The sequence below is a fragment of the Akanthomyces muscarius genome, chromosome 4 (genome assembly GCF_028009165.1).
Source record: "Akanthomyces muscarius strain Ve6 chromosome 4, whole genome shotgun sequence".
Taxonomy (NCBI): Eukaryota; Fungi; Ascomycota; class Sordariomycetes; order Hypocreales; family Cordycipitaceae; genus Akanthomyces; species Akanthomyces muscarius.
Genome location: NC_079244.1, coordinates 1,778,074 through 1,790,748, shown reverse-complemented (window position 1 = coordinate 1,790,748; position 12,675 = coordinate 1,778,074). Strand labels below are relative to the sequence as shown.

The window sequence follows — 12,675 nt, the reverse complement described above, 5'->3', positions numbered from 1 at the left end:
ATTTTGATATTAATAGCGACTCCAGTTTGATTCTCGAGATTCAGTGCGATGAGAGCCCCAACTTGTATTCTTTTTGGTGTTATCATTGGGCGGTAAGTTGAAGCAGTGGCAGCACCCAACAGATTTCCAAGGCTAGCTCCACAGATCGCTATCATGGAAAATGAAAGCATGATGGGAATCATATACCGAGTGACACCAAGGACTTTCTTAGGTTGACTCAGTGTTATATACAATATATTTACATCTTCGCCATCTCTGGTTGACAACACGTCGCTTCTATTAGTAGCCTACGTAATAGCCACAGTGCGTGTATGAAAAGCCGCCTACAATATCAAGGTCGCCTTTTCAATAACCGAAAGTCACCTCCCAGATCCTTCCCCACGAGCAGTCTTACTCGCCCTTGGCCGCATTCGCCGCCTGTCGGGCCCGCGCACCCAGCACCGCCTTGCCCACGGTAGCGTCATTCGCCTTGCCCAGCTCGCCCGTGATCCAGGCGCCAATGTCCGCCACCGCATCCAGGTCCACGCCCGTGTCCATGCCCAGCGTCTCCATAAAGTACACCATGTTCTCCGTCGCCACGTTGCCCGTCGCGCCGGGGCTGTACGGGCAGCCGCCCAGCCCGCCGACGCTGCTGTCAAAGATGCGGACGCCGTGCTCCAGCGACACCGCCGTGTTGACCAGCGCCTGGCCGTACGTGTCGTGGAAGTGCATCGCGATGTCCTCGGTGCGGATGCCCGCGGCCGCCATGCACTTGAGGAGGTTGCTCGTGCGCGGCGCTGTGCCCATGCCCGTCGTGTCGCCCAGCGAGATCTCGTCGGCGCCTGACTCGAGCAGGTCCGTCGCAATCTCGGCCACCTTGCGCGGGTCCACGTCGAAGCCCTCAAATGGGCAGCCCAGCACCACGGACACGTACGCGCGCACCCGCAGGCCCAGCGCCTTGCTGTCCTGGATCACCGCCTTGAAGCGCTCCAGCGACGTCTGGATGTCGCAGTTCAGGTTCTTTTGCGTGAAGCTCTCCGTGGCCGCGGCGAATACAGCGATTTCCACGGCCGGCTTGGGCGTCTTGTCGCCGGGCGCCGCCGGGTTCGCCTGCGTCGTAAAGGCACCCTGGTGCTGTTTCAGCAGGGCGGCGGCATTCTGCAGGCCCTTGGTATTGGGCGCCAAAAAGGCATATGAAATCGGAACCGGTGAGTGAATCTTTTGCTGGAGCAGGTGCTCGAGGATGTCGCTAGAATTGGCCATCTGAAACCGCAATGTTAGCAACACAACAACTCGCAGTCAGTCGAAGAAAGCCATTGCCACGTACCTGAGGAACCCATTTGGGAGAGACAAAGGAGCCGGCTTCAATGGTATCCAGGCCAGTACGTGCCAGTCTTTCAATCAGCTCAATCTTGGTGGCCAGGGGAATCGTCTTCTTCTCGTTCTGTAAGCCGTCTCGCGGTCCAACCTCGACGAGCTTGACCCTGTTGTCACGAGCCGACGCACTGGCGGTCGCTAGGCCGCGCCGGGCTTGAAATTGGGTTTTCCTGCAGGCTCTGCAGACGGCCAACCGTAAAAGAGACATTTTGTGTTGAGTATGCGATGCGAAATAAACCCGATCGAGGTCGTGTAAGGGAGCAAGTTGAGCGGCGGCAGATGGAGCTGGGTCCCCGCGGTGTAGCGCGCGTACCATCGGCCCCAGCTTGATCCGTCAGCGCGGCAACCAGCGGCCCTCTGTCGGCACCCAACGGCAGCACCACGGTATACACTTCCAATGGGGCATTATGAGCTGGTAGCAGTAACTCTGCACAATGGCAAACAGTTTCAACTTTACAAGGGAATTTGACATTAAAAATGTTTGTGTTTATGGAACTATAACGTAACACCCCCTGGGGCACAGAGAGTGGGCAAATCTGCCTCGAAAGAAATTAATCCCCCTTGGCAGTAAATGGCGTTTTCACCCAATTAGTACTCAATCTCGCCCTCATCCTCACCAGTAGAGTCGGCAGCAACCTCCTCGTAATCGCGCTCAAGAGCAGCAAGATCCTCACGAGCCTCGGAGAACTCGCCTTCCTCCATACCCTCACCAACGTACCAGTGGACGAAAGCACGCTTGGAGTGCATGAGATCGAACTTGACGGAGAGGGACGACCAAGCTTCGGCGATGGAAGTGGTGTTGGACAGCATGCAGCTACATATTATTAGTTGTGTTGCTATTTTGGAAGAAGTGGGCAGAACTTACACAGCGCGGTTGACCTTGGCAAGATCGCCGTTGGGGACGTTCTCGGGAGCCTGGTAGCAGATACCAATCTTGAAACCAGTGGGGCACCAGTCGACGAATTGGACGGTGCGCTTGGTCTTGAGAGTGGTGACGGCAGCGTGGGCGTCGTTGGGGACGACGTCACCGCGGTAGAGCAAGCAGGTGGCCATGTACTTGCCGTTACGGGGGTCACACTTGACCATCTGGTTGTTGGGCTCGAAGCAAGACATGGTCATCTCCTGGACCGAGTTGGCCTCGTGAGCAGCCTTGTTGGCAGAGATGACAGGAGCGTAGGCAACCAGGGGGAAGTGGATTCTGGGGTAGGGAACCAGGTTGGTCTGGAACTCGTTGAGATCGACGTTGAGCGAACCATCGAAGCGGAGCGAGGCAGTGATGGAAGAGACGACTGCTGGCGTGTTAGTATGGCTGTCACAGGTTGTACAGATTTTACATGTAATTATGCTTACCCTGAGCAATGAGACGGTTCAGGTTGATGTAGTCGGGACGCTCGAGACCGAGGTTGCGGCGGCAGATGTCGTAAATGGCCTCGTTGTCGACCATGAAGGAGCAGTCGGAGTGCTCGAGAGTGGTGTGGGTGGTGAGGATCGAGTTGTAAGGCTCGACAACGGAGGTAGCGGTCTGGGGAGCAGGATAGACGCAGAACTCGAGCTTGCTCTTCTTGCCGTAGTCGACGGAGAGGCGCTCCATGAGGAGAGCACCAAAGCCGGAACCGGTACCACCACCGAAGGAGTGGAAGACGAGGAATCCCTGAAGACCAACGCAGTTGTCGGCAACGCGGCGAATCTTGTCGAGGACACCGTCAATGAGCTCCTTGCCGACAGTGTAGTGACCACGGGCATAGTTGTTGGAGGCATCCTCCTTGCCAGTGATCATCATCTCGGGGTGGAACAGGTTGCGGTAGGCACCGGTGCGGACTTCGTCGACGACATTGGGCTCGAGATCGCAGTAGATGGTACGGGGAACGTACTTGCCCTGGCCTGCGTGGTGGCGTTAGCATTCAACAAGCGGCAGAGAGGCCGTTGTCAACGGTGTGACAACGGCCGCCGAGGGAAAATAGTCGGCATACCAGTCTCGGAGAAGAAGGTGCTGAAGCCCTGATCGGGGTCCTGAGCCTTGCGCTCCTCGGTGAGGTAACCATCAGGCTGTTTAGTTGAAGTGTCAGTAAATTTCTTGTTGTGATCGCGACATCCGAGGTAGTATGCCGTGTCAACATCGGAAATAAAGTACCTGGATACCGTGCTCGAGGCAGTAGAGCTGTGAATAGGAGTCAGCCGGCGCGTGTTTACAAAGCGAGGGGGGAAGAAGAATAGGGGATGTGCAACATACCTCCCAGCAGGAATTGGCAATCTGGCAACCAGCCTGGCCGACTAAACACCACCACTGTCAGTATCATGGCATTTCATAGCGTGCACGAGCAAGTGTCGGGTCGGGAGGAGGCGTGTGTGGTTGGCAGCGGTGAGCAAAAACGCGTTGCTTTGCCCGTTGTGCGTTGGGCGAGGAGGGGTAAACTAGAAGGGGTCGCGGAGCCCATACCGTTGATACTGATAACCTCACGCATGGCGATGGATTTTGTTGTTTGAAACGTAGAGATGCGATTCGATGAGTGGATGGGGAGGAGAGAAGGAGAGAATCCGGGCAGGCCAAAAGAAGTAGAGCTGGCGGTTCGGAAGGAGGGTCTGGCGGGTTCGTCAAGTGAAATGGTGCCCGGCGAAGGCTTTTGCAGGTATCCAGTCGAGTTGCTGGGGTGGTGGTGGTGCAGCCAGGTGGTGTGGTGGCCAGAGGAAAGAGAGCCAGAGCTACCAGGTGGGGGAAATTGGGCGAGACAGGGGGGGGCGCCGACCGGAGAGGAGCCCTGGAGGGGGTGACTTTGGTGCTTCTGGTTGGCTGGGACCAGGCAACTGGCGCACTCTTTTTGGTTGGTACTGGTAGGCTGCTGGTTTTAGTGGCCCAAGGTCACAGTAAATGCGGTATCGTCGCTGTACCTCCAGCGCGTTCACCCACTGTAGATGGCTTCTGAGCCCGGCGGGAGGTACATCGTCATTTTTGTTGACTGGCGTGCCTGGCCAGGCGACAACACCTCGAATGGGTAAGCGCGTCCTCATCAATCTGCACCCGGGGTCCTTCACCGCTACAGGCAGCAGGGTACCGATGGGAAATAAAATGCCGAGATATCTTCACCTGTGCAGGGTGCCAAAAGCTGAAGCGAGACGACGCTAGCTGGACGGCATTATCGGCGCAAACACTGCAGTTTCAACTCGCAACACAAAATGCAACAACATCTTAAAATCGTGTAGCGTTCTCCTCTGTACGAGTCCAGCAATCTGCCTACCCCTCCTTGTTCCTGTGGCCGCCAAATTAGACTTTGTCTGTGTCCTACCCACCAACGAGATGAGCTCGGTCACAATAGGTAGCACCGCTTCTAATAGAATCCCACCCGCTGCATCCATCTCATAAGCCTCTTCCCCATTGAATCGCTCCAAGAAAAGGATCTCGTCCCTTCTTCACCTTATTTTTTTTTTGTATCTACTGGCATCTTTCCTCACCTCCTCTTCCAATTCTGCGTCCAGGGGACATGTCGCCTGCAGGGCCCAAGCCCATCTCGGGAGCTACCCCCGGGCACCCACTTGGCCCGGGATTGTTCGCCACTGTTATTTTCCTCCGTTTGTGTGTGTTTTCCTTTGTCACGCGTCGCGCGTCACTGTGTACCTGCTCTTCCACCAATTTTAGCGCGGCTGCTTGTGTAACCAGTACTTTTAGCTACCAAATGAGCTCCTGCGCCACACCAGTGAGGCTACGGGGACGAGCTCTGACCACAACCGAACTGTAGAGCGCCACTTTTTGTACAGCCAGTTGTGAGGCGAAACAACAAGATGACATTACATATTCAAAAGACATATCGTCCAATCTATAAGGACCGAAAAGAAACTACATCATCATGAAGCTGTATGCAGGTCCTCTCTCGAGGCTCGTCGTAACGCTGGCCACGCTCACCAGCCATGTCGCTGCCAACGCCGACAAGATCATCCTCACCGGCCCCGAGCCCGTCACCTACCCTTTAGCCTCGCCGTCGCTGTCCGACCTCAACCTCGACGTCATCGGCCCCGCGACGAACCTGTCGCTCCGCACAAGCCTCAGCCGCATATTCCACGATGACACGAATCCGGTGGCCCAAGGCAAGCCCCCGGGCAGCGCCAGCTGGTTCATACTCGACGGCCTCACGCCGGGTCAGCGCTACGAGCTACGCGTATGCTGGGCCGCCATCGTAAGTTTATCCTCCGTAGCGCGCGCGCAGCACCAAGCTAGAAATAGTGTACCATGCAAAAAAAAATTATCCATATACTTATCAGAGATGAAAACGCGTCCCAGGAACCTACAGAGTTTACCATGGATGTGCATGAGCTAGATGCGGTATGGACAATACCAGATCTCATGCTCTCCCTCTACAACTACTCTTCCTCGCGCCAGGTCGAGGCCGAGAATCAGACCCCTCAGGTCCACCATCGAAGCGCTTCCTCAAAAGACGCCAAAGAGCGAACGGCTTCTCTTCTGCTCCTCCGGGTCCACGCGGCGGCCGACTACTTCTCCCACCACCCGGAGCTCATGCGCAACCCACCACCCGTGCTCGTGGACCTCATCCTGGATCCGTATCTTTTCAACGTCTTCCCAGAATCCCTGCTGCTGACGGCCGGATACATTGTGCTTGTAGCTGTGGCGACCCTGTTCCTTGCCAAATGGATTGCGAACCGCATGACGGCCATTGCCGCCACCGAGGAGCGCGTATCAAAGAAGAAGGACTGAGCTCAGCACGTATATCAGCAGGTCCGTATTGGGTTCTTGTAATATTATAGTGTTCTTCTCCCTCTCAATCTCCGCTGGGAAGGGTTTTGTTGTGTCTTGTATACTTTGTATAAAAAGCTGTGATTCTAAAACAGGAATTGAAAATTACTGAAAAGACTGTCATGTAATTGCCTTTTGCCAACTCGATACTCTTAGCAACACAACAGCATCGAAAATAAAGGCCCATGCCATCAGACGCACGTCATTCATTATTCATTCATCCAACGGTCCGCACCCAGAGCGCCGCATTCCTCGCCTCATTCATAAAAGCTGGACACCAATAGAAAAAAAAGGGCCAAGGAAATGGTATAAAGACATTTTGTGTATCCAGATGTAGAAAAGACCGGCCCAGCGCTTTCCCCCCTGCAAGCACCAGGACATTCATCAGGGGTATATGCTGACGGAGGCTCGCGGTTGCACTAGAGTGATGAGAAGTAGGTGCTCACCGCTGAGACGCTTCCATACCACATACTCTAGTAACGACCGCCGCCATAGCCCTGACTCTGGCCTTGGTAGCCTCCGCCTCCGCCCCCGCCTGCATACTGGTTGTGCTGCCCGCCGTACTGGTTGCCAGAGTTGTATCCGTCGCCGTGCTGCTGGCCATGGCTCCCGTACTGTTGTGCTCCATGCTGCTGACCGCCATGCGAGCCGCTGTAGTTGTGTCCTTGGCCGCCGTGGGACGACTGGTTGTAGTTGGACTGGCTCGAGTAGTTGGGCTGGTCGCCGCCGTAGCTGTGCTGACTGCCGTGCTGTGACTGGCTGCTGTAGCTGGGGGGCTGCTGAGAGTAGCTGCCGTCGCTGTATTGGCTGGATTGGTGCGATGGCTTCTCCGAGAAAGAGTGGCTTTGCGAGGCGCTTCCATGTGTCGTTTGACTGCCGTGGTTGGAGCCCGAGCCTTGGTTGGAGCTGGAGACGTTGTGGTTCGAACCCGGCGGGTTGTAGGTCGGCGCGGGGCTGCTGGAGGAGTAGGTACCGCCGGTGCCGGTGTTGGAGTATCCAAAGTTCTGTGACGATGCCGGTCAGCTCATTCTGGCTGCATCAACATGGGAAAAATCGCTTACCTGGTTACCGGAGGAGTGCTGACCGCCGAACATGCTGGCCACGCCACCCATGACGGCACCGGCGAGGCCGCCCTGCTGGTGCGATGACGCGTTTGAGTTTTGGCCGCCGTGGTAGTTTGACGGCGCCTCGGGCTTCTCTGAAGGTGAAAATAGGTTCGAGGCAAGCTGACCGACGAGTTTGCCGCCGAGACCAGACGAGGTCTTGCCGCCACCACCTCCGCTGCCGCCGCCGAGGAATTGGTTCGCGAGGCTACCGAGGTTGCCCATGCCGCCGCCGCCGCCACTACCACCACCACCTTGTTTGCCACCGAGAAGAGCGTTCATCGCCATGGACTAAAAGGAATCAAAGTCTTGTTGTTAGCACAAATGCCGCAAAAAAATCACAAACCACGACCAAGAGCCATGGAAGAAGAAAGGGTTGCTTACGCCAAGGCCACGATCCCCCGAAGGGCCGTCGCCCATGCCTCTGCTGCCATCAGCCATGATTGGTTCTAAGCGACCGTCGGCGTGCTTGACCGTCTGGGAGCCGTCGGGATGCGTGATGATCTCGGGAGGAGGGACGCCGTACGGGTGATCTTCCTGCTGCGCGGGGGTGCTGCCGGTTTTGGCGGCTTCGGTAGGTATCTCCCACTGGGAGACGCCGGTGGCGAGCTGGACGTAGTAGTACTTTCTGCTGGACGAGTCCCACTGCGCGATCCAGCCGGGAGGTAACTGAGGGGGCGCAAAGGTAGGACCTTCTGTGCTTGGCGATGCCGGCCCAGTCATTTGGATGCGACGAGGCGTTGGTGGGAATGCTTCGAGGGAGAGGGACAAGAAACAAAGGCCAGGATGGAGGGGAGGGAGAGAGGGAGGGGATGTGGGTGACTGTCGGCTTGCGGGCGAGGTTGGTCGCGCACGACGACTGTACCCTCTCTGGAGGGGAAAGGTGGCGTTCGGCGCGCTGGGGTTTAGGTGGATGAGAAGATGCTCAAGCGCTGAAGAGAAGAGGCCGCCCACATGGAGTGAGCTAGCTGGTCGGTCAAAAAGATTGTGGCAAAAAATGTGATGTGGAAACTAGAGAAATAAGAATAAAATGCATCCGGTAGAGCAAAAGGGAGAAGAACGAATGAGGGCTGGAGGCCGAGGGCGACATGGAAGCCAATCGCAAAAGAGAGGGCTTACAAGGCAATCTTTACAGCGGCGGTAGGGCCTCATGGGCCTCTGGGGGAGGCGTTAGGCTGTGTACAAAATGCGTGCTGTTAGTGCTTGGTAGCGAGACCAAGGTCGCTGGTAACAGAAGCGCTTTGGTCTTGAGGCGCAGTGCCTCTAGCCACACAGCTGCATCAGCGACAAGCCACCTATTAATAGCTGGGCTGCCTCTGCGCGAGTCGAGGCTGATGCTAGACTTTGGCGAAAAGAAAATAGAGAAGCTAATTTCTTCCCCGTAAAGAAAGCTGCAAACATTTCTACGATACTGTTTAGACCTAGGTACTTGGCATTGTAATTGGCGTATGTCTGGCACCACAACCATGGAACACTACAGTCACATCAGACTCAGTAGAAGTTGCTATAAAAGCAGTGGTCTATTCGCAAAATTGTCTCGTCTATCTGCACAAATATATCAAAAGCTCGCTCCAGGGCCAGTATTTTTTCGTTCTTTCCCAAGCGGCGCCAAAGAGGAAACAAAGAATTTTGATATAGCCAGATATCGCTCTTCTCTATCCTCTCGCCGCCGAGGGGGCCAAAGCAAAAGCATGACAAGCCCAACAATGCCAAAACAAAGATATAAAACACACGTTGAGATTTTTTTCTCTCTCGAAAAGATGTTAAAAAGGAGGCAGACCCAAAAGGTGTCCAATGCAATAATTGTCAGCTGCCATCGGCAACAGAAGAAATGAAAAGTAGTGTTGGTAGCAAGAGTCCAGAAAAAAAATGTACAGTAAATGCGCGGGTGGGTTTCTGTGTTTTCATTCAAGTCATCTGAAGGTCTTTTTTCTTTCTGTCCCCATCGGTGAGACGTGGACCCCTCAGTGCCACAATTGACTTGCAAACTCGTCTATGCCAATTTAGACAAAGACAATGTCCTTGGCGACGCCGGGCTGGCAAGCGGTGCCGGCGGCGAGGCCCATGGGGGTGGACCACATGTTGCCGGAGGCGCAGCGCTGGAACTGCTTGCCGTCGATGCAGTTCCACGAGCCGAGCTCGTCGCAGGCCGCACCGGCCTCGTAGCCGGTAGAGCCGCTGCCGCCGGTGGGAGCAGGAGTGGCAGCGGAGGTCGAGCCGGTGGCGGCAGGGACGGAGTTGGTGGCGGCGGGAGCAGAGCCGGTGGCGGCGGGAGTCGAGTTGGTGGCCACGGGAGCGCCAGACGAAGGGCGGATCGAGGTCTGGATGGTGGTGGGCTGAGCGGCGGGCGTGCTGGCAGAGGCCGAGGGAGCAACAGCACCGGAAGACGTCTCGCTGACGGTGGCAAAGACGCCGCCGGGGATGGAAGGAGTAGGCTTCTGGGTGCCGGTGGGCGAAGGAGCAGAGGAGGCGGCGACGGAGGAGCTGCTGGCAGCGGGAACGCTGGCGGCGGCAGAAGAAGAAGAAGAAGAAGACGAGGGCTGCTGGGGAGCAGGGTTGCTGCCGCCACCGGTGGCACACTTGCCGGTAGGGGGGCCAAAGTTGCTGCCCTTGGTGGTGACGTCGGCGCCGGGGTCGGGGAACTGGAGGTCCTTGCCCTCGGAGGTGCCGCAGCCGTTGCCGACGTTGGCGACAAACATGTTGGGGCGGGAGCTCATGGCGACGCCGCGGCGCTTCTTGGACTTGCCGGCCTGGATGTTGACGACGGCGCAGTTCATGTACATCTCGCGGTTGCCAATCTTGTTGAACCAGGTCCAGGCGAAGACGGCCTCGCCGGCGGCGGCGTCGGCGGGGACGGTGAAGTCGTACGAGGTCGGGCCGGCGCCGGACGGGCAGTCGCCGAGGTAGGAGTGGATGACGGTCCAGGTCTTGCCCTTGTCGTAGGAGAGCGAGGCCTGGCAGCTGCCGCCGCCGTGGAAGGCGCTGCCGTCGACGGTCAGGCTCTGCTGGGAGCCGGCGGCCCAGTCGGCGACGGCCTTGCCCTGGTCGGTGCCGACGAGGCCGATGGAGCCGCGGCAGGGGAAGTTGCTGCCGTCGGGGCTGAGGGGCGACTTCATCTCGTAGTCGACGTTGGTCGAGAACTTGTTCTTGCTGGAGCGCAGGGGCGGCGGGTTGGTCATCTCCATGTGCGCCTGGGCAAAGGCGGCCATGCCCAGGACGGCGGCGAGAGAGGCGACGATTTGCATGTTGACGGTGTGGTCGTGGTAGATCTTTGGGGAAAGATGGATGGTGGGACAGTCAATGTCGGAAAGAAAAAAAAAGGAACGTGTGTTTTTTTGTGAATTCTCTTGTCAAAAGAGAATCAAAGGGAGTGCAAGTGTATCTGTCAAAGAACGGGCGTGTAAGTCGTCAAGAAACCAGCTTGGACGAGAAATGTCAAAAGTTGTAAAACGTACAGATGGAATAAAAAAAGGACGAAGCTAACCACAGGCAGCTCAGCTTTTATAGCAGGAGAGGTCGTTGGTAGAGAGAGAGAGAGAGAGAGAGATATTCGGGAGCACAGCTCGAAAAAGGTTGGTGTGAATGAAGGAATGAAATGTTGCGTAACAGGAGACAAGCTGGGAGACCAGGGAAATCGGACTTGGTATTTGTCGAAAATATCCTTGCTAGCAAAGAAGTGAAAGAATCTGAGAAAGGAGTGTGAGAGAGTGTGCGTGCCTGCTTCGAAGAAAAAAAGTGAGAGGCAAGTGACGGGCTGTGGTGATCCTTTTGTAAGTGTGTGTCGCGAGAGCATACCGATGAGCCAAGCGTGGTTGGCTGCTAGGCGCCAGGGGTGAGGCGGAGGTGATGGTGGTGTGGCGCTCCGGCTGTTACAGGGGGTTGCAGCGCCAGGGGAAACAAATTCACTGCTTCTTTTTTTTTTTTCCTTCTTTTTTTTTTTTCCTTCTTTTTTTTTTTTTTTTTTTTTTTTTTTTGGCCTTTTGGATTTTCCATTCTGTAGCAAAGCGGGGATCTTCATCCCTCTGCTCGCTGCAAGGTTACCTTGACATGGCCTTTTCTGCTGGTGGCTGTCCTGCCTGGTCTACGTATGTGGGCTGGGCTGGGCTGGGCTGGGCTTGTCCTGGTGTGCACCCGGATATCCATGTACCTGGCCTGGTCATGGTCTGCCTGGCTGTATGTACTTGGGATAGATTAGGTCCGTAGCGGGGGACGAGATGGAGAGAGAGAGAGGTTCCTGTTGTCATGCAAAATACCGCAAAACTATTGGGGAATTTTCGAGTTTCACAGGGACGTGTTTAATGCAGGACCGGTTCCTATATCCGTACCTGGCCATGCAGATAGTCGGCGAACAAGGTATACAACAAGGTGTGGTGGTGGCGTCTTGCATCTCAGTATATCTGATGCATGGCCACCCCACACCGGCCACCCCCTGGGAGCCACGAGTAATAACCTTGGCAGCTTCGCCTCTCCACCTCGACGACTTATTCATTCAATAGGAAGCAAACTTGGTGCCTGTTCAGTTTATTCTTCCTCTATTGTTGACATGCGTGACATGCAACTATGGAGAAATAATTACCGGCGAAAAATCCGTGGCTTTTGCTGGGGCTGCCCCCCCCTGCCCGGGTTCTAGATGGGATGGAAATTACCACGGATGGCCCTGTGGCTTCATTCTTCCTGCCCTTTTTCTCTGTTATTTTTCTTTTCCGTAGCAAAGCAAAGAGCCCATATCCCAAGTCGATAGCGGATAGAAATGATTCATAAAAAAAAGAAAAAGAAAAAGAAGCCCCTTTTGCTTCGTTCCACTGGCTCATGACTGGTTCCGCTTTGTGCACCGCTGATCCAGAGGCGCACCGCTGGGACCGACCTTCCAATGGAATTCCTTTTCACCGTAATCACGAGTCTATACTGTTACACTTGGATTCACAACACGTGCAACCCCCCACTTTGGATGACGTCTTTCTGTGTCTGGCAGGGCGGCTGTGCCGCTGCGAGGTCGTGGCCGCCTGGACAGGTCGCGCCAGCGGCTAGCTAGCTGGTAGATGCCGTTGAATCCAGACCGGTGCTCGCAGATAAGCACAATTACAAGAATGGAAATACAAAACAAAAAATAATAATAAGATGGGCACGATATAGTCCAAGAAGAAAAGGAGAGCCATCATCATGGGCACGTTACAATGCAGCAGAAACATGGGTTCGCCATTGGCAGCCATGTATGTTCGCCGCCGCCGCCGTTGCTGTCTGCCCGCCGGCACGCGCCCAAGCACAGCCAATCACTGCGCCCCAGACGAACAGTACAAACCCCCGTACGCCACCGGCCGAAACACGCCAAAAAGAAAAAAAAAAAAGCTGGGCTGGACCTGCTACTCCCTTGCTCCCGTACCTACTCGCTGCTGACTTGCTGGCTGACTTGCGGAACTGAAACCATAAACGTCGCCAGCCTCCCCCTGTTTCGGTTCTGATCAGCCTCTCTGCGCA

General features: G+C 55.7%; 5 protein-coding genes across 5 annotated transcripts; 1 reads left to right on the top strand and 4 right to left on the bottom strand.

Moving 5' to 3' along the window:
* Positions 1-390: 390 nt before the first annotated feature.
* On the bottom strand, positions 391-1,564 carry LMH87_011263 (uncharacterized protein; the record flags this gene model as incomplete). The annotated part of the gene is made up of 2 exons (XM_056200375.1): positions 391-1,242; positions 1,307-1,564. 2 exons carry the CDS (start codon positions 1,562-1,564, stop codon positions 391-393), a joined length of 1,110 nt encoding a protein of 369 aa, XP_056052230.1.
* A 380-nt stretch (positions 1,565-1,944) lies between these two features.
* LMH87_011262 (uncharacterized protein) lies at positions 1,945-3,818 on the bottom strand (the record flags this gene model as incomplete). Its single annotated transcript, XM_056200374.1, has 7 exons — positions 1,945-2,170; positions 2,222-2,645; positions 2,707-3,237; positions 3,327-3,402; positions 3,488-3,514; positions 3,587-3,627; positions 3,794-3,818. The coding sequence occupies 7 exons, from the start codon at positions 3,816-3,818 to the stop codon at positions 1,945-1,947; spliced, it is 1,350 nt and encodes a 449-aa protein (XP_056052229.1).
* A 1,377-nt stretch (positions 3,819-5,195) lies between these two features.
* On the top strand, positions 5,196-6,058 carry LMH87_011261 (uncharacterized protein; the record flags this gene model as incomplete). The annotated part of the gene is made up of 2 exons (XM_056200373.1): positions 5,196-5,522; positions 5,627-6,058. 2 exons carry the CDS (start codon positions 5,196-5,198, stop codon positions 6,056-6,058), a joined length of 759 nt encoding a protein of 252 aa, XP_056052228.1.
* A 512-nt stretch (positions 6,059-6,570) lies between these two features.
* Positions 6,571-7,923, bottom strand: LMH87_011260 (uncharacterized protein; the record flags this gene model as incomplete). Its single annotated transcript, XM_056200372.1, has 4 exons — positions 6,571-7,101; positions 7,159-7,491; positions 7,585-7,624; positions 7,727-7,923. 4 exons carry the CDS (start codon positions 7,921-7,923, stop codon positions 6,571-6,573), a joined length of 1,101 nt encoding a protein of 366 aa, XP_056052227.1.
* Positions 7,924-9,203: 1,280 nt separating this feature from the next.
* On the bottom strand, positions 9,204-10,445 carry LMH87_011259 (uncharacterized protein; the record flags this gene model as incomplete). Its single annotated transcript, XM_056200370.1, has 1 exon — positions 9,204-10,445. One exon carries the CDS (start codon positions 10,443-10,445, stop codon positions 9,204-9,206), a length of 1,242 nt encoding a protein of 413 aa, XP_056052226.1.
* Positions 10,446-12,675: the final 2,230 nt, after the last annotated feature.